This window comes from Lutra lutra, chromosome 18 (genome assembly GCF_902655055.1).
Source record: "Lutra lutra chromosome 18, mLutLut1.2, whole genome shotgun sequence".
In the NCBI taxonomy this organism is placed as follows: domain Eukaryota; kingdom Metazoa; phylum Chordata; class Mammalia; order Carnivora; family Mustelidae; genus Lutra; species Lutra lutra.
In genome coordinates, this window is record NC_062295.1 from 11744540 (window position 1) to 11766125 (window position 21586).

Genomic DNA, 21586 nt, shown 5'->3' on the forward strand with positions numbered 1-21586 from the left:
GCTTCTCTGCAAGAGATAAATTGGGGGAAATCACTGCTGACCACTTTTGTTCTTGTTTTTAAGAAGACAGAGAAAAAAGATTACTAATACCACTCATTTGGCAACTCATTGCAAAAGTCCAACCTGGCTCTGGGAATCGGCTACCAATGATCACCTCTAGCATCACACGTTAAACTTCAGCACTAACGCAGCACCAAAGACCAGCAAACGCTTGCGTGAATAACACCTACAACACTAATGGAAACACCTCTCACCTTATGAGGTGAGAACTGTCTGACCTTACCACCAAGTTTCAGACACTGATTCTGGCAACCACAAAGCACACGGGGCTGTTCTAAGAACTACACTAAGATCAAAGGTCATTCTCTGGTGACACAACAGCTTGCCTTGGACTGTGGCTTATCTGAACCATTCCCCAATTGTCTAGCGAATAAGAAACGATTGCACAAGGATGCCAGTGTTAACCCATTTTATGCAGCTAAGCTTAAAAAACAAAGAGGGCAAAAGTGATGTTCAAAACGATGGGGCGCCTGGGTGGCTCAGTGGGTTAAGCCTCTGTCTTCCGCTCAGGTCATGATCTCAGGATCCTGTGATCAAGCCCCGCATCCGGCTCTCTGCTCAGTGCAGAGCCTGCTTCCCCCTCTCTCTCTGCCAGCCTCTGCCTACTTGTGATCTCTCTCTCTCTGTCAAATAAATAAATAAAATCTTAAAAAAAAAAAACAAAAAAACGCATACACGGTAAGTCCCAAATGTGATTCAGGAACACTGCTCACGAGAGGCTCAGATCTCTGGGTACGGAAAAGATCCTTACAGTTCTTTAAGATTCTGCATTACCACATCTATGTATGTTATCAGTGATTCTACTCGGAAATGAAAGAAAATATTTAATTCTGTTCTCACAGCAGGATGCCTTCCGGTGCTATGTTCAAAGGTAGAGAAAGAAAGCGAATCAGAGTGGTCTGTCAACGGTCACTTTTTTAAAAAGGAACTAGCAAAAAATGGTCATACCCATTGCAGTGCGGGGAAATGCTTATAGACCAATGGTCCAACCACAAAGGTTAGGTTTTAAGTGGATCACGCGATAGCCACCCGACAAACCACTGAACACCACCCACATGACGCTGGCCACTAGTTTTAACGTCTTTTAAAAATTCACTATTGCCTTTTTCTAAGTTATAAAATTATAGAACTAGTATACTCTCAATCAGTAAATGAATTATATTGATCTTAATTAATTAGTAAATGAAACAGAGAAAACACACTGTTAGGGCATTCATTTAAATGAAGGGATTTGGGGATGCCTGGGTGGCTCAGTGGGTGAAAGCCTTTCCCTTCGGCTCAGGTCATGATCTCAGGGTCCTGCAATTGAGCCTTGCATTGGGCTCCCTGCTCAGCAGGAAGCCTGCTTCCCCCTCTCTCTCTGCCTGCCTCTCTACCTACTTGTGATCTCTATCAAATAAATAAAATCTTAAAAAAATAAAATAAAATAAAATAAAATGAAGGGATTTTGTGGGGGGTGGCGGCTAGTGGAATTATGAGTGGGTATTTTGTTTCAATCAGAAAAGAGTGCATATATATATATATATATATATCAGGAACTTCATACTTAAAAAATATGTATCTAGGTATATATATATAGATACCTATAGATACCTATACATATAGGTATACATATAGGTATATATATATACCTATATATATAAACATATATTTATATTTATACTTATATATAGATACGTATATAGGTATCTATATATATATATACCTAGATACATATTTTTAAGTATGAAGTTCTTGATTAAATCTAATAATAATCATCTAATAATATAATAATATATATAAAATATATATAATAAATATATAATAAATACATATATTAATATATAATAATATCTATATATACCTATATATATAGGTATCTATATATAGATACCTAGATACATATATATATTTTTTAATTTGACAGAGAGTGATCACAAGCAAAGAGAGAGGGAGAGAGAGAGAGGAGGAAGCAGGCTCCCCGCCCAGCAGAGAGCCCGATGTGGGACTCGATCCCAGGACCCTGAGATCATGACCTGAGCTGAAGGCAGAGGATTAACCCACTGAGCCACCCAAGCAGCCCCTACATATTTTTTTAAGTATGAAGTTCCTGATTAAAATAACAATATTTATCATTATATGTTAGCTTCTTTGACCCTCTGGTGTCTGCAGAACAGGTAGATAAGTACTGGCCTCATCATACCAGGAATGAGAAAGCAGGTTTTTCCAAGTTCAGTGGCTTACCTTTGGTCAGCAAAGGAGCAGAGAGATAGGACACAGACCCAAAGCCTCTCACTACTAGCTCTACACTAATGCCCCCCACCACCTTCTGCTGGGTGCGTCTCACATGTGGCTTTTAACCTGAGCTGTTTCCAAAGCCTCGATATGAAATGGCGAGGCTGGAGTCCCAGCAGAAGCAGGGACAAGTCAGGGACAAGTCAGCTTTTTAGTCTTCAATCACCACCCAAGCCCCTAGTGGGTGTAAGTGAAGCAAGAGCTTGCAATACAAGTTTCCAGAAACATATTTTGGGGGCAGGGAACGCTCTAAGGACTGAATGACAGCAGAGCCCAGACATGCGACATGAGGCTGCCGTGTGAGCAAGAGCCTTGGGTAGGGTGAAATTTCAAGGCAACGGGAATGAAAGGCAGCAAGCAAGGCCGAGCTGTGCGAGGTGAAAAGGACGGCCTTCCCACATTTGCGGTGCAGAAGGAGCTGCTACCCTGGGGTGTCAGGGTATCGGGCTTCCCAGGCACACCGGCCCCACACACTGTAATTGCCCTCAGGAAACCAGGGAATTGGCACATCCCAGGTTGGGAGAGATCTAGAGGGGCCTGAATACAAGAGCGTGTCTTAGGTGATGTCAGACCTGGAGACACAGAGCCAGACCTGAATAATCTGGAAGGATTTCTAATGTCACGGCAATTCTGCATAAAGAACAACACTGCGTATCTGGTCTCCTTCCCTGGCCGAAAGAAAAACCTGAAGCCACCAGACCCTTCCGTCTTCCTCCTAGAAAGGCACTTTTTCATTCAATGAGCAAAAATTTCCATTTGTTCACCTGCTTTCTTTCGGATGACACTTCTGTTCCTAAAAATCTTTATCTCAAAAAAAAAAAAAAAAAGAAATTTCCAAATAAAACTGCATTTTTCTCACACCACTGAAGACTGGGATACAGAGACGTGGAGTAAAATCTCATCTGAACGCAATTTGAGCAGTGAATTAATTCGAGGCTCACCCCAAGTCCCAAGCCTTCCAAAGGAAAATTGAAACCTTTAACGACTGCCAGCCCTACTGTACTTGCAAATGGTCTTGGTGTTTCCTTCAGGGCACAGCAGTAAAAGCACTTCATAAGAACCTTGTATGCAAGGGTTCATCATTATACATATTTATGTGCTATAAAAAACTAATTTTATCATCCAGGGTAGGAAGCATGCAGACATCTCTCACAAAACAAGCTCATTTATTCTGCTCACTAAAGCACTTGTGTAAAATACGAAGGCAACCACTGGCTGGAGGGGACTTACTGTGGCATTGGTTATTTTAATGTCACTCAGGCAGGGGGCACACAGCTTTCAATGAAGTCACTTGATGTTTGGACAAATAGAGCGTTACCCGACATCTGTCCTGAAGCCAACCTATGGCCTTTCTTAAACAGATACAACATTAGAAACAAGGAGGGGAGGAGAAGAGGAAGGAAAAAAAAAAAGAAAGAAAGAAAACCAGCAGCTCATTTGAACAATCCCCATCAAATGAACCGTATCAAATTACATCAAATAAAAATGTTAAACTAAGCATTATACAAAGGCAATGATGCCTGCACAGCCCGTGAAACAGCAGAGTATAAAGTGTCAGGGGAAACCAGCCCCCCACAATCCCGTGGATAGAGTCAACATCTTTCATGACCATGAGCTCAGGACAAAAACCAAGAGAAAAGGAAATCTGTCAAAGATACTAGCATCGTCTCTTCAGAAAATGTGCAACCCACCGCAGAACTCTCTCTATAGAAACTCCGTGCTGGAGGGAGGGGGGAGAAACCAATCCCTGTCGAGGACAGACCTGGCTTATCCCTGATTCTGCCATTTCTGAGACCCCCGGCAAACAGTCTTAGGTTTAAAATGGGGACATTGTTGGGGCACCCCTCGGTAGAGGGCATAACTCTTCATCTCGGGGTTATGAGTTCAAGCCCCACGTCGGGTGTAGAGATCACTTAAAAATAAGAGCTGCAAGGGGCGCCTGGCTGGCTCAGCAGTTTGAGCCTCTGCCTTCGGCACAGGTCGTGATCTCAGGGTTCTGGGATCGAGCCCCACATCGGGCTCTCTGCTCAGTAGAGAGCCTGCTTCCCTGCCACCCCCCCACCCCCCACCTGCCTCTCTACCTACTTGTGATCTCATTCTGTCGAATAAATTTTTAAAATCTTTAAAAAAAAAAGATAAGATCTGCAAATGGGGACACTATTATTTACCTCGGAGGGTTGCTGGCGGCAATTATAGTACATGCAAGGAAATGATGTAGGTAACTCACTGAGGAGTGGAAAGCGTTCAGTAGGGAAGCTTCTGGCGTGCGGTGCTACCTAACTGGTACTACTACAGCTAGCACCAGATTTTCAGTATCACCATATGCTGGGGACGCTTAAATCGTATGAATGAAATGTTAAATGATCTCAGAAATAACTATTGCCTGGTTTTTCCCAGCCAGAGCCAAAGAAAGGTGAGGAATACCTAAGAATGCAGACTTTACCACTAACAGCTGACAGCCCCCGGGACTAGCAAGCCAGCAAGACGGGTCCGTGGTCTGTGCCCTTGAAGATTTCTTTAAAAAGAAGGCTCTGGGGAGCCTGGATGGCTCAGTGGATTAAAGCCTCTGCCTTCAGCTCAGATCATGATCTCCGGGTCCTGGGATCAAGCCCCGCATCGGGCTCTCTGCTCAGTGGGGAGCCTGCTTCCCTCTCTCTCTCTCTGCCTGCCTCTCTGCCTACTTGTGATCTCTGTCTGTCAAATAAAACAAATAAAATATTTTTAAAAATAAATAAATAAATAAATAAATAAATAAATAAAATAAAAAGAAGCCTTCTGAAAAAGCCACAGACACGGTTTGCCTGATACATGTCTGGCAATCCAGACCGCAAGGAAGAAATCAGACGAGCAATACCAACTTGAGGCCAGCACCCTCTACCCAAAGAAGTCAGGATCCCAGTCTTAAGAAGCCAGACGGAAGGCCTGAGCATCATTCATTGGGCCCTGGACTCATCTGTCTTTTGCCTTCTGAGAACCAGTGTATTATAGAACTTTCAGGGTAACCAAACCAAGTCGATTCTTTTTTTTTTTTTTTTTTAAAGATTTTATTTATTTATTTGACAGAGAGAGATCACAAGTAGACAGAGAGGCAAGCAGAGAGAGAGAGGGAAGCAGGCTTCCTGCTGAGCAGAGAGCCCGATTCGGGACTCGATCCCAGGACCCTGAGATCATGACCCGAGCCGAAGGCAGTGGCCTAACCCACTGAGCCACCCAGGCGCCCCAAACCAAGTCGATTCTTAGAAAGTCCTTCTATCCTAGTAACTTGGGGAACCGAAAGTGAAGTGAACATGACTTGGGCTAAGATAAAGGGCTCTGGTTAGAGTATGTGAGGATGAAATATGTCCTGTGCACTGGGGCAAAATACATTCTGCACACTGTGGAGAAACCTTCTGGAATGTGGGAGGCTGTTCGAAGCATTCACAATGCTGTGATTTTACTCCTCATGGCGCTGGACTCCAAGATTTGCACAATCCTGAGAAGGCTGAAAATGGACTCTACATTTTTAAGAGGCATACTTCTTGGCTATGATTGAAAAATAATGTCCGTAAGAGCACCACAGTCCACTTCTAACCGGGGCAGAATGAGTGGCAGACGATGCTCCCTAGCCCTGCACAAAATCCATTTGGGGCAGAAGTGAAAGGGCAAAGGACGTTACCCCTTCATTCAAGGACCGCAAATGCAAATGCAAAATTAAAGGATAACACTAGCATGCTGTTGGCCAAGCCAGCCAGTGGGCCACGGAGGGTCCCACAGTCACCATCACCACTACCGTCTGCCTGCATCCTGACTCCCTGAGTCATGCTCAACGTGTCTTGAGCCTTAGATGCTGGAAAAGCAGTGAAGGGAAGGGCATGGTCTCCTCCGTTCATGTGCCATTGGGAGCAGCTGTGCCGTGTGTATGCCTCTGGCCACAGGATCCTCTTAAGAGGATTCCAGGTTGCTGTTTCTCTATACAAAGGATTTTAGTGGCATCCTGCATGTCTGCCTCTTTCCTGCTCGCAGCACAGAGACTGCCACCCAAGAAAATCCAGCTAAGTACACACGGCCTGCTCTGCTCCTCTACCACTAGCCCCAGTGCCAGGAAAAACAAGAATTACGTTACTTTCTTGGAAGTTCACTGTGGGGAAAGCTACAGCAGTAACTCCGCTCCTCATCAGGCCACACTGTGCTGGGGGCCTTCTCAATGCTTCTCTCCAAGCTGAGGTCAAGCCTTCCAGGGGGCCATTTATGATCTTCCTTTCATAGATGGGACAGTCCAGCTTCAGAAAGGATGATGGTCCCACCAAGGGGCTCAACGGCCCAGACCGCAGCCTCTGCTCTACCCAGCACGCTTCTGCAGCCCTGCGAACAAGCAAACCCTGGCCGAGGTCCAGGCACGGACTCCCATGCACACATCACGAGGCTTCCGTGCCTAAGAAGCAATCTAAACCTCAGATGGTGAATAAACAGAGAAGAAAAATGCTCCGCGTATTTGCAAAGTATCAGTCGTTTTCACAGACTGAGATCTCCTGGAAGCAGTGAGTTGCTCAAAAGGGAACAGTTCACAGAAGGACAAATGCAGAGAGACCGGAAAGTAGAGTTAAGTATCTGACTCTTGATTTTGGCTTAGGTCATGATCTCAGGGTCATGAGATCAAGTCCTGTGTCTACGTTGGGCAAGGAGCCTGCTTAAGATTCTCTCTCTCCCTCCCCCTGCCTCCCTCCATGTACTCTCTCCCTCTCAAACAAATAAGTAAATCTTTTTTAAAAAAATGTTTAAGGGGCATCTGGGTGGCTCAGTGGGTTAAGCCTCTGCCTTCGGCTTGGGTCATGATCTCAGGGTCCTGGGATTGAGTCCCCCATCGGGCTCTCTGCTTAGTAGGGAGCCTGCTTTCCCCTCTCTCTCTGCCTGCCTCTCTGCTTACTTGTGATCTCTCTCCCTGTGAAATAAATAAAATCTTTTAAAAATAAATAAATAAATGTTTAAAATGGCAAATTGCAGGCTACACATGTTTTATGATAATTTTTTCTAAAGTAATAACGTCATACACCAAAAACCGTTGAACTGTACATTTTAACTGCGTGAATTACTTGGTATGTGAATTTATATCTTCATAAAGCAGTTAAAAAAATAAAAAGAAACAGCTTCCACAGGTTACAAAGTAAATGCCATTTCTTACCTCTCCTGTCAGTAAAAATCTACACCTCGAAGGGCTACATCGGCACAAACACCGAGAAACAACCACATGACTCCAAGTGCAAAACCAGCAAGTGGAGAAAACCCATGCAAACCTTCTCCCTGGATACCACTGAGTTACACGCGGCCTTTCCTCCTCCCCCTCCCTTTTCAGATCAAGGCCCCTGAGTGAATGCGAGGCCCCACCTTCAGGGTGTGTGCAGTACAAAAGGTATAATGAGGGATGCCTGGGTGGCTCAGTCAGTTTAGTGTGTCAGACTCTTGGTTTCAGCTCAGGTCATGAACTCAGGGTCATGAGATCGAGCCCCCATGTCAGCTCCGCACAGAGTCTGCTTCAGATTCTCTCTCTCCCTCTCCCTTTACCCCTCCTTCCCTGCCCCTAAAAATAAATGGATGAATAAAATCTTAAAAAAAAAAAAAAAAAAGGTATGATTATAGGGCATCTTCTATGAAAGCAGAACAGGCCTCCATGTGCTCCCAGCATCTGGTCAGAGACACACAGTGTCCAAGCAGAAATGTCCCCACGGCAGTGACTGCAGCAGCGGGCTGACTGAGAGCCACCATGTGCCAGGCATTTTACACACACGCTCGCCTCTTATCCTCACCACACCCCTATCAAATGGGCATGAACAATCTCCATTTACAGACGAGGAATGTGAAACACAGAGAGGGTAAGTAACTTGCCCGAGATCGCCAGATGTAAGAAGTGGGGCTGGGATTCAAAGCCAGATGCCTGACTGCAGAGACCACAACTAGCTATACTACACGACAGCCCAAAGTGCAGCAATTCTACTGGAGAAGCTAATCAAGTGATCTAAAAATTTTACATGCAAATAGAACCAGTTCCACTGACCTTTGTGACATCCCCGGCCACCCCTTCCCAATGGCATAAACTGTGTTGTAACTCTCGCTTACGCAGGGGCGTCGCAGGTCTCACGGTGGGGAAAGTCACTGTAACACCGCAGGGGACTTACTTTATACCCAACCTGAATGGTCTGTAAAGACACATTTGACCCTCACCCAGGATGCTAAAAGCCGACAGCAAACACTGGGAATCAGAACAGATTAGCCTCATCCTCCTGTTATTCCAGCACCTTCTGTGTAAGGGAGGGACCAGCAGGACAGGAGAAGACAAGCAGGGTCTGCACTTCCAGAGTTCCGGGACAACTCGCTGGCGACCTGGCAATGCACGCCATTCGGCATGAATGACGGCTGCCAGTCAGGGGAGCAAATGAGCTTTGCTCTTCCTGTTATCACCACAAGGGCGGGGAAGAAAGGAGTATTCTGTTTACCTATAATCTTTCAGTTCGAAATTTCTCTGATGTCAAACAGGACCCACAGGCATATATTACTGTAAAGGAAAACAACTTGCTACCAGCATGTGATGGCTTTCCATGGAGGAAAAGGGAAAAAACATGGGTGCTTTATTTCAGGTATCATAATGATCCCTCTGCCTCCACGCTGATCATGGTTACCTGGACCTACACAACCTTCTGTAAATTGCTGTATTCATCTGAATGACACAACCTTGAGAAACGCTCCAAAGCAAGGCCAGCGTGGTCCCTAATGTCCCAAGGGAATACACTCCATCAGCACCTGATTTCTCATCAGCAAACACTAAGAGGCAGGTACAGGCAAAAGTGAACACTTAACACGTGCTCCAATTTTATATCCATATGGTAACAAATTTTCTTCTTGATCTTGAAACTAGAAACACAAAAATACATTCCACTACCACATCTACTTTTTGAACCTGTTGGCATGTTAAATTCTCTTCCGTTTCAAGAAAGGGAAATAATAAATACTGGGTGATGTCCTTTGGCATCTCATGTGATATCTACAATTTCTAAGGGAGGCAAATAATTTTATCTCCATTTTATAGAGGAGGAAACCATTTGTCCAAGAGTGTATCACTCCTTATGGCTTCTCTCCTCATCTCCACTGCAGAGACAAGAATGCCTAGATTTCTACAGGAATCCCGTTCCTATATGGGACACTTGTGCCAAAACTAAGACCGCCATCATCTAGGGTGAACAGCAGACAATTCTTCCTTTTTCATTCCCTTACTTACAGAGATTAGCCAAAATAAGAGACTTGCTCATTTCCTTCCTCTTTCTAAGAAGTGAGGTAAACAGAAAATAACCTTCCCCAAAACCTTCAGAAAAGGTTATCTACAAGAGAGTTCAACGTATCTTGCCAACACAGATGACTATTAATAAAAGATAAGGTAAAAGCCTGATTCTGTGCTTTTCTGTGGTATGAAAAAAGGTGAAAGCGGAGTATTTTTAGCCTTCCCAGCCTAACAGGATTTGACTGAAGGATCTTCTCTAAGTCTGGTTTTCCACGCATTGATCAACACTGACCAAGGTTATAAGAGAAGGCAAATCACTTCCTGCCCAAACTGCCTACAACACAAACGAAGGGCACACTACACACAGTCAGTCATCGGTAGGGGTCTGATCAGGATCTCCATGGCTCGGCTTCCTTACGACTTTCCTTCTGATTCCAACAAAGGGAGGAGAAATGCAGGAAGCACCCAGGCAGCATGCGGAAAAATGGCAGCATGCGGAAAAATGGCAGCATGCGAAATCCTCCCAGGACAAGCTTCTAGGCAAGTATGGCTCAGAAAGCACCTTCTACTCCATGCAGTCTTTGCAGATCACTCAACCGCCAGCGGTCTCGGGGATCTCTCAATAGCTCTCAATAAAACTTCCCCAAAAAGGCATCATTAAGGCAGCTAAATGCCAATTCAGAACAATGCAGAAAGAGGTGGAGTTTTAACTTCCCCCTCAAGGTTTACTTTCTAAACATAAATCTGGTGAGAGAGGAACAAAAAGTTATTTGCATATGTAGGCAGTTTGATTTCCACCCAAATTTATGTTAGGGCTATGCATCTTTGGTTAAGCTCTTTCTGAGAAAAGCCTGGTGCCAAACAAACTCTCAGAGAAATTTACAGACTTTTCTAAAAATCAACCACTTGAGATAATGTGGATGGCCCTTTCTGAATGTTTCTCTACAAGGGTAATCTTGAAAAAAAAAAAAAAAATGACAAAGTCAAGGTTAAGGCCATATATCAAACCTGCATGGAAGTAAGAATGAGGTCAGTATTAACACAGAAAGAGATGTTAAAAGAAGCAAGTGCTTTTCCCACTTCCTAAATGGGCTGAGAAGGGATGACCGCACTTCATAATGTTTTTTACGTCAAATCCCTATGTCCTACACCTGAAACTAATACGATGCTGCATATCAATTATTTTACAAAGAAAAAAGAAGGAACAATTGTACTTGACACCAAGCTATTCCAATATAGAATAAAAATACTTCTTATTTTGCATTTCAAATCCTGCTGGACTTTTTTCCTTCAGAGACGAAGAAGATATTCTTCCTTTACAGATGGAAGAAAAAATGGAGCAAAAACTCAAGAATTTTCAGGGCTAAATCACAGGATTCCTGAATCTTCAACTATTTTTGGTATGCATCTAGGTTTCGGGGGGAAAAACAAACAAACCATGAATGAACATTCCCAATCCAAAATGAAACTACGTGTTTACCATCCAGTTCTTTTGAATTGTCTTAAGCATTATTAGCAATAATAAACTGGTCTATTAATACATAAAGTCTTTGTTAAGCTTCTTAATTAAAGCTAAATTTGATTGCTCTTCATGTTGGCCACCCAGGTTAATGACAAACTAAGGTGCATCCTATTATCTAACCCAAATTGTATACATCACCTTATTTTATAAGGACTTGATTTTAGTGGAGAAGCAGGCTTGTTGTTTTAAGTATTTAAAAATGAGGGGCGCCTGGGTGGCTCAGTAGAAAAAACACGTGACTCTTAATCTCAGCATAGCGAGTTTAAGCCCCATGTTGGATGTGGAGCCTAGCTAAAAATTAAAAAAAAAATTAAAAATAAATATTTAAAAATGAGTAAGCTTGTCCCAGCTGAAAAATACTGTTGTACAATGAACTTAGCATCCTGCACATAAAAATGCAAGGAGTAGCCATGATCCAAACAAAATTTAGGGTCACCTGCACATTCCATGGTCTATGACATAAGCTGCCCTTCCAGAGATTTACAAAGATAAATAGTCTCCCCAAAATAAAAGTGAAAAGCTAAGAAAATCCTGTTTTACCCATAAGGAAATGGGCAGACAGCAAGGATTCAACTGTTAGCTTCTAAAATTAATTTTCCGGGGAGCCTAGGTGACTCAGTGGGTTAAAGCCTCTGCCTTCGGCTCAGGTCATGATCCCAAGATCCTGGGATCGAGCCCCACATCAGGCTCTCTGCTCAGCAGGGAGCCTGCCTCCTCCTCTCTCTCTGCCTGCCTCTCTGCCTACTTGTGATCTCTCTCTCTGTCAAATAAATAAATAAAATCTTTTAAAAAAATAAAATTAATTTTCCATGCCAAAAAAAATTCAACTTCATTTCCTTATCATGATAATGTATAGAATACATTATGCTATAATGTATTCTATATGTATACTATAATGTATAGAATTGTTGCATTACTATTTTGTGCACTTGTAATAGGACACTGTATGTTAACTATATGGAATTTAAAAAAACTTAATGAAAAATTCAACTGTATTTTCAATATATACTACATTGTTTTCTGTTCCTCTCTGAAAGATGTTCTGAAAGTCAAACACATTTAGCTCTGAACTTCCACAGAAAAGAACAAAGATTAGAAAAAAAAAAAAGAAGAAGAAGCCAAAGTGTGATAAAACTTCCTAACTCAGACTATACGAATTCCAAACCTGTAGGAATCCAGATGTTTGGAATTAACATCTGTCTCTGCAGCATGTCACCTAAGTACACGCACTGTGATACTGGTATTTACATAGACATCCAAAGGAGACAGTGTTCTTACCCAGTAAAGCACTGATAGGATTGTAAAGTGCTGCATATAATGTAAGGAAATGATGTAACCAGGCCAACGCTCAAACCGTTCTTTCTCCCAGCAGTAATGACCCATGTGGGCTGCCTTGTTCTGTCTGGCTCCCCCAGAATCTCCTAGAACCAATCCTGTTAAGAGAGCTGGGGTAAAAAAGGTTTAGGGCTCTGGCACAGAGCCCAACTGTGGCCAGCTTGAGGATCACATCTATAACTTTCGTCTCAACCGTGCCAAGAAAGCACAAACCACACTTTGAAGTAATCATCTTGAGAGTCTTTGAAAACGCTCTGAACTTAGACATCTCCCTAAATCACACAGACTTCTTGCAATGATGAGTACATAAGCAAGCTTTTACCTCACTGGATCCATTCAGATGAAAGCTTGGGATAAAAGGACAATCAAAACTTCTCCATAGATTATCTTAAAAGCCATTTGTGTAGCCAACATCTTCTTAAAAAGAGTATTATTTAATGAGATAATAACGCAAGTATAAATAATAACCTCATGTGTAAAGTATGTTAGCAGTGTTAGGTCCAACTACGTACACACACACACACACACACACACACACACACACATGCACACACGCACACTCACACAGTCTCCCTTGCAGGTAATTTAAATGCCAAAACTACCAGTTCTTTGTCTTGGAAAACATACACTAACTTTGGCACTCTTTTCTTTTCTGTATTTCTTTTTTAGCCAATACATTTAATAAATTATTTCCCAGAAGGTCAATTTCTGTTTTCGAAAAATATCTGAGTCACTTGAGACGAGAACTACTTTATCTAAAAATGCACTGCATCATCCCTACCTGACATCCCAGATACTGGGCTCTTAAACAGTGAGAGAATGTGGGCACTGGGACCCTGATTACTTACTTGTTAAAAAAAGGTTCAATGAGTTTTGATTTGGCAGACACATGAATTTTTGGAGGGCTAAGAAAAGAACCTAACGAAGAAAAGAAGCAGAGTATTACACAGAGTCAAGGAGACAAAGCCTAAAAGTTCAGACAACAAACTATGTAATCAACAGCGCAGTTCAGAAGGGTTAGAGGCACTCAGTAAGGGCCAGACGCCACACCAGGTAAGGGTCAACGGGGCCTCCTGTGCCCTCTCCATGCCCCACCCCAGACCCCTCCAATGCTGACCTCCAGCCCTCCCACTTCTATCTGGGTGAGCAGACCCCAGGGAAATGGAAGACAGGCAAGATCCACCCCAGCCCATGGTGTGTTTGGTGGAAACAGGTATGGTGGGTACCTAGGTAGTTCGCCATGGAGATGAAGCACAGCCCTGTGATATAAGCATCATAGCCAGCCTCGTGGAGCTGCTCCGTAGCTGTGTCGTAACTTGGAAAACCTTCTGCACTTTCTAAAGAGGAGAAAGAAAAAAGAGTTTTCCTAAGGATATCACAAATCATGAAGACGGGCAAGCACACCGCCCTACCGAATCCAGATGGCATTGGTATGTGCCGCAGAAGTATTCTGGACAAGCAGGAAAAGGCTACCTCCTTCTTCATTCTCTCTGCACAAGACCTTGCAGTGTGAGATAAAAGGGTCACTGAAAATGAGGGCTTGGGTCTAGACTAAAGAAATGGCTCAGTGACATCATCAAAGACCCAGCCACAGGCCTCCTGCCAGCACAGTGGTGGGCACTATTTACGATCATGCATAATTTGCCCTATGACAGATGACCCCTCTTCTGACCGCTTTCTGAAGTCCCAAGGAGCTTCTTCCCTGAGGACACGGGGACATAACAAGTATTTCAGTCATGACTAATGACAGCATGGATTTATACGTCCCACTGTCTGAATCTGAATCTGTGTTCCACCATTTACCTGCTCCGTGATCCTGGGCAAGTCACTTCTCCTCTGGGCCTCCACTATGGGAGAATAGAGACAAAAACCAATCCCCGCCTCATGGAGATTTTAGGAGGATCAAATGATCTGACGCCAGGAAAGCTCTCACGTGGTGCTGGGCACGTGGTCCATGCTTAGTCACTGGTAACCATCAAGACCCACGCCTCCCTCCCAAAAGGCAAAAGGCCCTTCAATATTGGCAGCTCAATTCAACATTGCCCTCTGCTCTTTCCGAGCTATCGGATCTAAAGATGGAGGCACAATGAACTCCAAAGATCGATCAGAAAACTTACTGTCATGCTGTCCATGGAACATGGGGCCACTTCGCAGGAGAGAGCATTTTACAACAGGATTCTTACATCACACTGGCACACACACACGTGCTGAAGACAAAGTCTGGGAAGAGCGACTGGCTTTATAGTACATTCTCTGCCACGTACCAGAATATTACATGGAAAGAATGGGATAAAATGGTAACTCCTAGGGGCGCTTGGTTTCGGCTTAGGTCATGATCTCAGAGTCATGAGACTGAGCCTGGCCTCCAGCTCTGTGCTCAGTGCAAAGTCTGCTTGAGATTCTCTTTCTCTCCCTCTACCCCTCCTGCTCATGCTCTCTAAAAAAAAAGGGGGGGGGCACCTGGGTGGCTCAGTGGGTTAAAGCCACTGCTTTTGGCTCAGGTCATGATCCTGGGGTCCTGGGATCGAGCCCCACATCGGGCTCTCTGCTCAGCAGGAGGCCTGCTTCTCTTCCTCTCTCTCTCTCTGCCTGCCTCTCTGCCTACTTGTGATCTCTATCTGTCAAATAAATAAATAAAAAATCTTAAAAAAAAAAAAAAGGCTGTAACTCATAAATATTTCCTAGAACCATTCTGGAAATGCATATCAAAAACACTATAACAGAACCAAAAGCATGAATGGGAATTAACAATGAAAAGACTGTAACGATTCTTATGTGACTATAAGGCTCTTTAAGCAAGAATTTGTTAACCTCCATATTAAATATTAGACTCTAAGCTTTAAAAAAAGTCTTTTAACATCATAGCCAAGAAAGTAATATCCTCTACTCTACCACCAGCTGAAACACTATTTCCAAAATCAATTATTTCCATCATACTGTTATAGAGAAGGTCTAGGCTTTCTTCCCTCACCCTCACTCCTTTTCTTAATTCCTTTTTTGGACTATTACCCAGAAAGGCAAGCAAATAGCTGTAATCTTGGCTGCTTTAGTACCTTCCATCGTCAATTTCCGAACCATCAGTCCAATTATCAATGTCTTCAGAAGTTTGCAGGCTGCAGCTAATGGAATGCTAATTACAGCGTCAGCAGCAAAATGAAGTGTATAGGAACCAAGGAAGAGACACGTGGCAGGTTCACCGAACACCTGGGTAGGGACCCAGGGACCAGGACATGGTAACACATCTCTGCCCCGAGAAACATTCTCCCTACTTCTGGTTCTCCTCGCTGCTGCTATCCCACAGCTAAGCCACCTCTGATGTGAGGCAAGGCTGGAGACTCTCCTTCCTCATCTGGAAACCCAGGTCTTGGGCTTTTCCAAGACAAAAGTGTATTTTCAACCTCTGGCAATTAATCACCAATTCTTTGTCTCTGCTTAAACAATGCACTACAGAAAAGAAAGACACATCAAGTTTTGGGAGAATTCCAAGCATTAAGAAATTAAAGCCCTGAAGCTTTAATTGCTAAACTTCTCAATGAGTGGGCTACCCCACCCAAATCTATAAACATAAAACAGACATAAGATTACGAGACCAGGGGCACCTGTGTGGCTCAGTGGGTTAAAGCCTCTGCCTTCAGCTCAGGTCATGATCCCAAGGTACTGGGATCTGCCTGCATCGGGCTCTCTGCTCAGCAGGGGGGGGGGGGGGGTTTGCTTCCTCCTCTCTCTCTGCCTGCTTCTCTACCTACTTGTGATCTCTGTCAAATAAATAAGTAAAATCTTTAAAAAAAAAAAAGATTATGAGACCATCTCTATTCAGAAAGCAGTAACTCAACACAGGGCATGAGCAAGTTAACTCCGCCAAAATCTATAGCTGTGCCTATGTCTAGAGCAGGTTCCCCTTTCTTCTATGATACCCCTGATCACAAGCCCTGGGGGGTACTATTGGGATCACTTTATTTTCTTACCAACTTTAGGAGGGTTGAAAGGCGTCTCTTTTAACCGCTTTTCTAATTCTGCGAGAGATGTGTTGTTAATGATATCCTGCAAACAAGGAAGCAGAGAATTACGAGCTTTAATCATCTCAGCATAACATACAGGAGAGATTCACTGAATGTCAGGAAGTGGGGGGGGGAGTACATCTAGCTTTGTTCCTGTAAGGGCCTATTCAGCCAGAGCAGCCCCACCCCGGTTAAACTGCCATTTTGTTGTAAAACTTAAATTGACCTTGCCCCCAACCAGGGGAACTTATTTAAAAGCAAGTCCGGGAAACCAGTCCCAGGTAACAAAGTCCAAGTACAAGGGTGGGTCAGGCCAGGTGGAGGTATTCAATCAGTGGGGGCGCATACTGTCTCCTAGCTACCAAGGAGTATGGGCCCCTGCCCTTTGGGAGCCTTTTGGCGCCAATCCTAACCAAGGTGTGATAGGCTGGTTCAAATGTCTACTAGGGTAAATTGTAATTCCATTGGTCACCTAGCATCACTGTGGAGCTTCCTGTATGTGTTATAATCTCATTGGCCACCTGTGTGTGGCCAGGCCCAACCACATGGCCTTTGCTCTATAAAAGTTAGTCTGGGGGCGCCTGGGTGGCTCAGTGGGTTAAAGCCTCTGCCTTCGGCTCAGGTCATGATCCCGGGGTCCTGGGATCGAGCCCCGCATCGGGCTCTCTGCTCAGCAGGGAGCCTGCTCCCTCCTCTCTCTCTGCCTGCTTCTCTGCCTACTTGTGATCTCTGTCTGTCAAATAAATAAATAAAATCTTTAAAAAAAAAAAAAAAAAGTTAGTCTGGAAAGCAGGAAGGGGTCGTCCTCTCTGTAGGGTGGCCCCGACCCGTCTGTTTGACTTTCGGTCTGATTCCTGATGCTTGGCGCGAAATAAAGCTTTGCTTGACCTTCGCTTTGTATCAGTCTCGCTTAATCACGGACCCATTATTGGGGTACCCAATTTGGGGGGACCCAACATTCCCTTGCATTCTTTAAAGAAACACAAGAGTCATGGTTTCGTCAACGTGAAAGAGAGACAGCAAGGGTCAGATTCGCCGTGCAGAAGTATCACCAAAGGATAGGTCTTTGGAGATGTGTCAACTACCTACAGGACTTGGACCAGAAAGGTGTGCTGTTCTGGCACTCAGTTCACTCAGTGAGGTGAAGTCACTTCACAAAATAGCAAATGATTTCACTTTTACCTGAGTTTTCCTGATTAGAAAATATAACCAAAACACATAAAATCAAGAAAATAGAAACCAAAATATATAAAATCAAGAAAATGAAGTGTGTACACGTGTAACCTATTCAGAAATGCATTTTATATATATGTATATAGAAATATACGTGTGTGTGTGTTTCTTTTTCTTTCTTTCTTTTTTCTTTTCTTTTTTTTTTTTTTTTTAGTAAGATCTGTGCCCAGCATGAGGCTTGAATTCATGACCCGGAGATCAAGAGTCACATGCTCTACTGACTGACCCAGAAAGGTACCCCACTCCAACCCCCCAAAAATACATTATATATTTTAATATTAAAAATGTTTACATTCAGGGGCGCCTGGGTGGCTCAGTGGGTTAAGCCACTGCCTTCGGCTCAGGTCATGATCTCAGAGTCCTGGGATCGAGCCCCACATCGGGCTCTCTGCTCAGCAGGAAGCCTGCTTCCTCCTCTCTCTCTGCCTGCCTCTCTGCCTGCTTGTGATCTCTCTGTCAAATAAATAAATAAAATCTTTTAAAAAAAAAAAAAATGTTTACATTCAAACACAGTATAGGGGAGAAAAAAAGTAATTCCAACACCCAAAGACAAGCACTAATCATATTTCAATATATTTATCTCCAGTCTTTTTCTCATTTTTCTTTCTTTTTTGGACGTATTTGAAAATAACATTTCAATTAGACCAGAATTCCAAGCTCCTAGTAGCGATTCAGAACAATTCAAAACACAGATTATCAGTGAGAGCTCCAATTTTAAAAATTACCTTAAAAGGTTGTGTGCTGGCCATCAATTTTGTATCCAAGAGTCTGAAAACAAAAGAAATGTTAATAAGGAAAACACAATACACAACAGTGTCCAAAATGTTATTTTTTACTCAAATGAAGGGCCAGCCTCCGGTCCTAAAAGCCGACAAAGAACTAAGCACGCAAGCCACTGTGACCCAGCACTGATGCCACTACGACATCAGATAGGCTCAGTCCTCTCAACCCTCTTCATGGAGAGGCTCTATCGCGCTCAGAGCACAAGTTCTAGAACTGCTTGTACCCCGGGCTACATCGATTCCAAGGGGAAGGCGAAGATCTTTGGAAGTTTTTCCACAGTTCAAATACTGCATAGGTCTAGTCCCCCAAGTTCCTAGCTACTGTACTACCCAGATTTGCACAAAATAAACTCTTGGAGGCTCAAATCTGCATTTGGTAGTTTCACACTATTGTTATTTCTTAGAATTCTGTTTCAAAGATTGGAATAATGGAAAAAAAAAAAAAGAAAGAAAACAGATACTAGTATGAAAACTCTTGCCTTTGACATGAATGTGAACAGTAGAGATAACAGGGCCGAATTAGCCAGATGTAAGAACAACGGCTCTGCAACCACACCTGACCGTCTTCAGATGGGTCCTCAAACACAGATCCTAGCTCTGGAGGCCCCACGTGGCTGACACGTGACTCGCCAGACATGCAACAGAGCAGAAGTACCCAGCCACCTTAACCATGGGAGCCACTATCAGGTTAAGGTACCAACTTAGAGATGAGGGGAAAAGTCTCCAACCGGGCAGTTCTGGAATGGCCACAGGAACACTGTCAACTGGTCACATGACTGGGACAGGGCCCATCCGGCAGACAAGAGAGACAAGAGCCCACTCAGGAGGACTGCACGCACTCTTCAGAGAGCAGGGTGTGGGCTGAGGAAAAAGCCGGGTGCTCTCAGTTCAAATTCTGGTTTTTAATGCAATAAAATCAATCATCAGCTATAAAAGCAAGCAGTCACAGTTGGCCCTAGAAACCATTAACCAGCTATTAGCAGCTGGACTGTAATCATGATCGGATAATTAGTATTATCACTATTTATTACCTGTTTGTATCTTATACAGCAGGAGAACTCTTTTGAGTGAAGGATAATGAATCCCCAAAGAAAGCTTACCTGGGGAAAACACATGTTGTCATCTCTTTAAACTCATTTAGGTCCTAAAAGAAAAACAGACAGACAATGACTTGCTGTGATTTTACTAAAGGTGTCACAATACTGAAAACACACATAAATATTTCAAGCGCCATAGCTCTCTTCTCAAACTGTGAAACCTCACACAGGTCCGTTAGGCTCAACTGTCAGATCAGCTCCTAGGTAATAATCACTTTCCGAAAATCATCACAATGTCCTGACGGGGAATCATATGATCTGACATAAAACTTTTGCATAACCAAAACAGAAAAAATTGAGCATGTTATGCCTGAAACAGAGGAAGGGGGCAAAGTTTCTAATAGATGTAGAAAGCTTCCAGTAATAGTTCTATCAAATGAATCCGTCAAAACAATGAGGCTAGCAGAGTTATGTAAATAAAATGGTTTATACAGGAAATGGACCTACTGTAAACTAGGCTATACCTTCACTGAGAACATCTCTGAATGCTAGTTAAAATGGCCATTAAAACACCGACTTTCCAATGTGCACAGAGCATGCTTTAACTACTCAGAAAACTGCTAAAGAGGCACCAGTAGCAAGTGCCTAAATTAGACAATTCATTTCCCAGTTTATTTTGATCAGGAAGTCTAAAGCCGAAATGAGATGGATCTAATTTTGAATGAACTCATTTCCATACATAATTGCCACAGCAGACTGAGTAGTCACACTCCTGACCCTTTGTAACTACGCTTCTCTTCAGCGTTATTCATGCTTCGCAGCAAACTGCCATTTCCAATTAGCTTTCCAAGCCTGTAAATACAGGCCGTATTTAACCAGTTTGGAATATTTACCAGCTTTTCAATGGCTATCGTTAAACTGACAGACAATACATGAACAAGTGGTTTCAGTGCTGAGGTCGAACAAAAATGCAAGAACGGGGGTGCCTGGGTGGCTCAGTGGGTTAAAGCCTCTGACTTCGGCTCGGGTCATGATCCCAGCGTCCTGGGATCCAGCTCCGCATCAGGCTCTCTGCTCAGCAGGGAGCCTGCTTCCCCCCCTCTCTCTGCCTGCTTCTCTGCCTACTTGTGATCTCTATCAAATAAATAAATTTTTTTTAAAGATTTTATTTATTTATTTATTTGAGAGAGAGACAGTGAGAGAGAGCATGAGCGAGGAGAAGGTCAGAGGGAGAAGCAGACTCCCCGTGGAGCTGGGAGCCCGATGCGGGACTCGATCCCGGGACTCCGGGATCATGACCTGAGCCGAAGGCAGTCGTCCAACCAACTGAGCCACCCAGGCGTCCCAATAAATATTTTTTTAAAAAAGCAATAATGACTACTGTCACCTCGTAATACCATCACAAAGCCTAGCAAGCAAGAAAAAAAATTAGAATTATGGCTACTTCTGAAGCAGAGCAGAGCTCAGCTTCCCACCGAGCAAGGAACCCCATGCGGGGCTCGATCCCAAGACCCCAGGATCATGACCTGAGCTAAAAGGCAGGCACTTAACGACTGAGCCACCCAGGTGCCCCAAGTTCTACCATTTTAAATATGTTTTCTCATTTATTCTCACTGCTTCTTCCAAGACTAGATAGAAGAAAACCATTTTCTCCCTCTGACAATGGCAGAACACAAAAAAGCCTAATTCCTAACTTGGGTGGCCTTAGTCACAAAGCAAGGGACGAAGCCATGGCTCCTAAGCCACGTCCTACTCTGCAAGAAATCTCAAGCTCTTTCTAGAAGACCCGGATTCAGAACTACAGTAGTTTCACTCAAGGTGATATTTACTGAGTGCTCACTACAAATGTGCTATGCTGGGCATTTAGACAGAGACAATAAAAAGGTTACACTCTGGGGCACCTGAGTGGCTCACTGGGTTAAAGCCTCTGCCTTCAGCTCAGGTCATGATCTCAGGGTCCTGGGATCGAGCCCCGAGTCGGGCTCTCTGCTCAGCGGGGAGCCTGCTTCCTTCCTCCTCTCTCTCTCTGCCTGCTTCTCTACTTGTGATCTCTGTCTGTCAAATAAATAAATAAAATCTTAAAAAAAAAAAAGTTATAC

General features: G+C 43.6%; 1 protein-coding gene across 1 annotated transcript in view; it reads right to left on the bottom strand.

Moving 5' to 3' along the window:
* The window catches only part of PARN (poly(A)-specific ribonuclease), a 160488-nt gene that overhangs the window by 108280 nt on the left and 30622 nt on the right, over positions 1-21586 (bottom strand). The window contains exons 14-18 of the mRNA XM_047713580.1: positions 19551-19594; positions 18394-18436; positions 16403-16478; positions 13664-13774; positions 13286-13355 (exon numbers count right to left, since the gene is read on the bottom strand). Of these exons, the coding sequence (XP_047569536.1) occupies positions 13286-13355; positions 13664-13774; positions 16403-16478; positions 18394-18436; positions 19551-19594 (344 nt within the window). The remainder of the gene's footprint in view (positions 1-13285; positions 13356-13663; positions 13775-16402; positions 16479-18393; positions 18437-19550; positions 19595-21586) is intronic.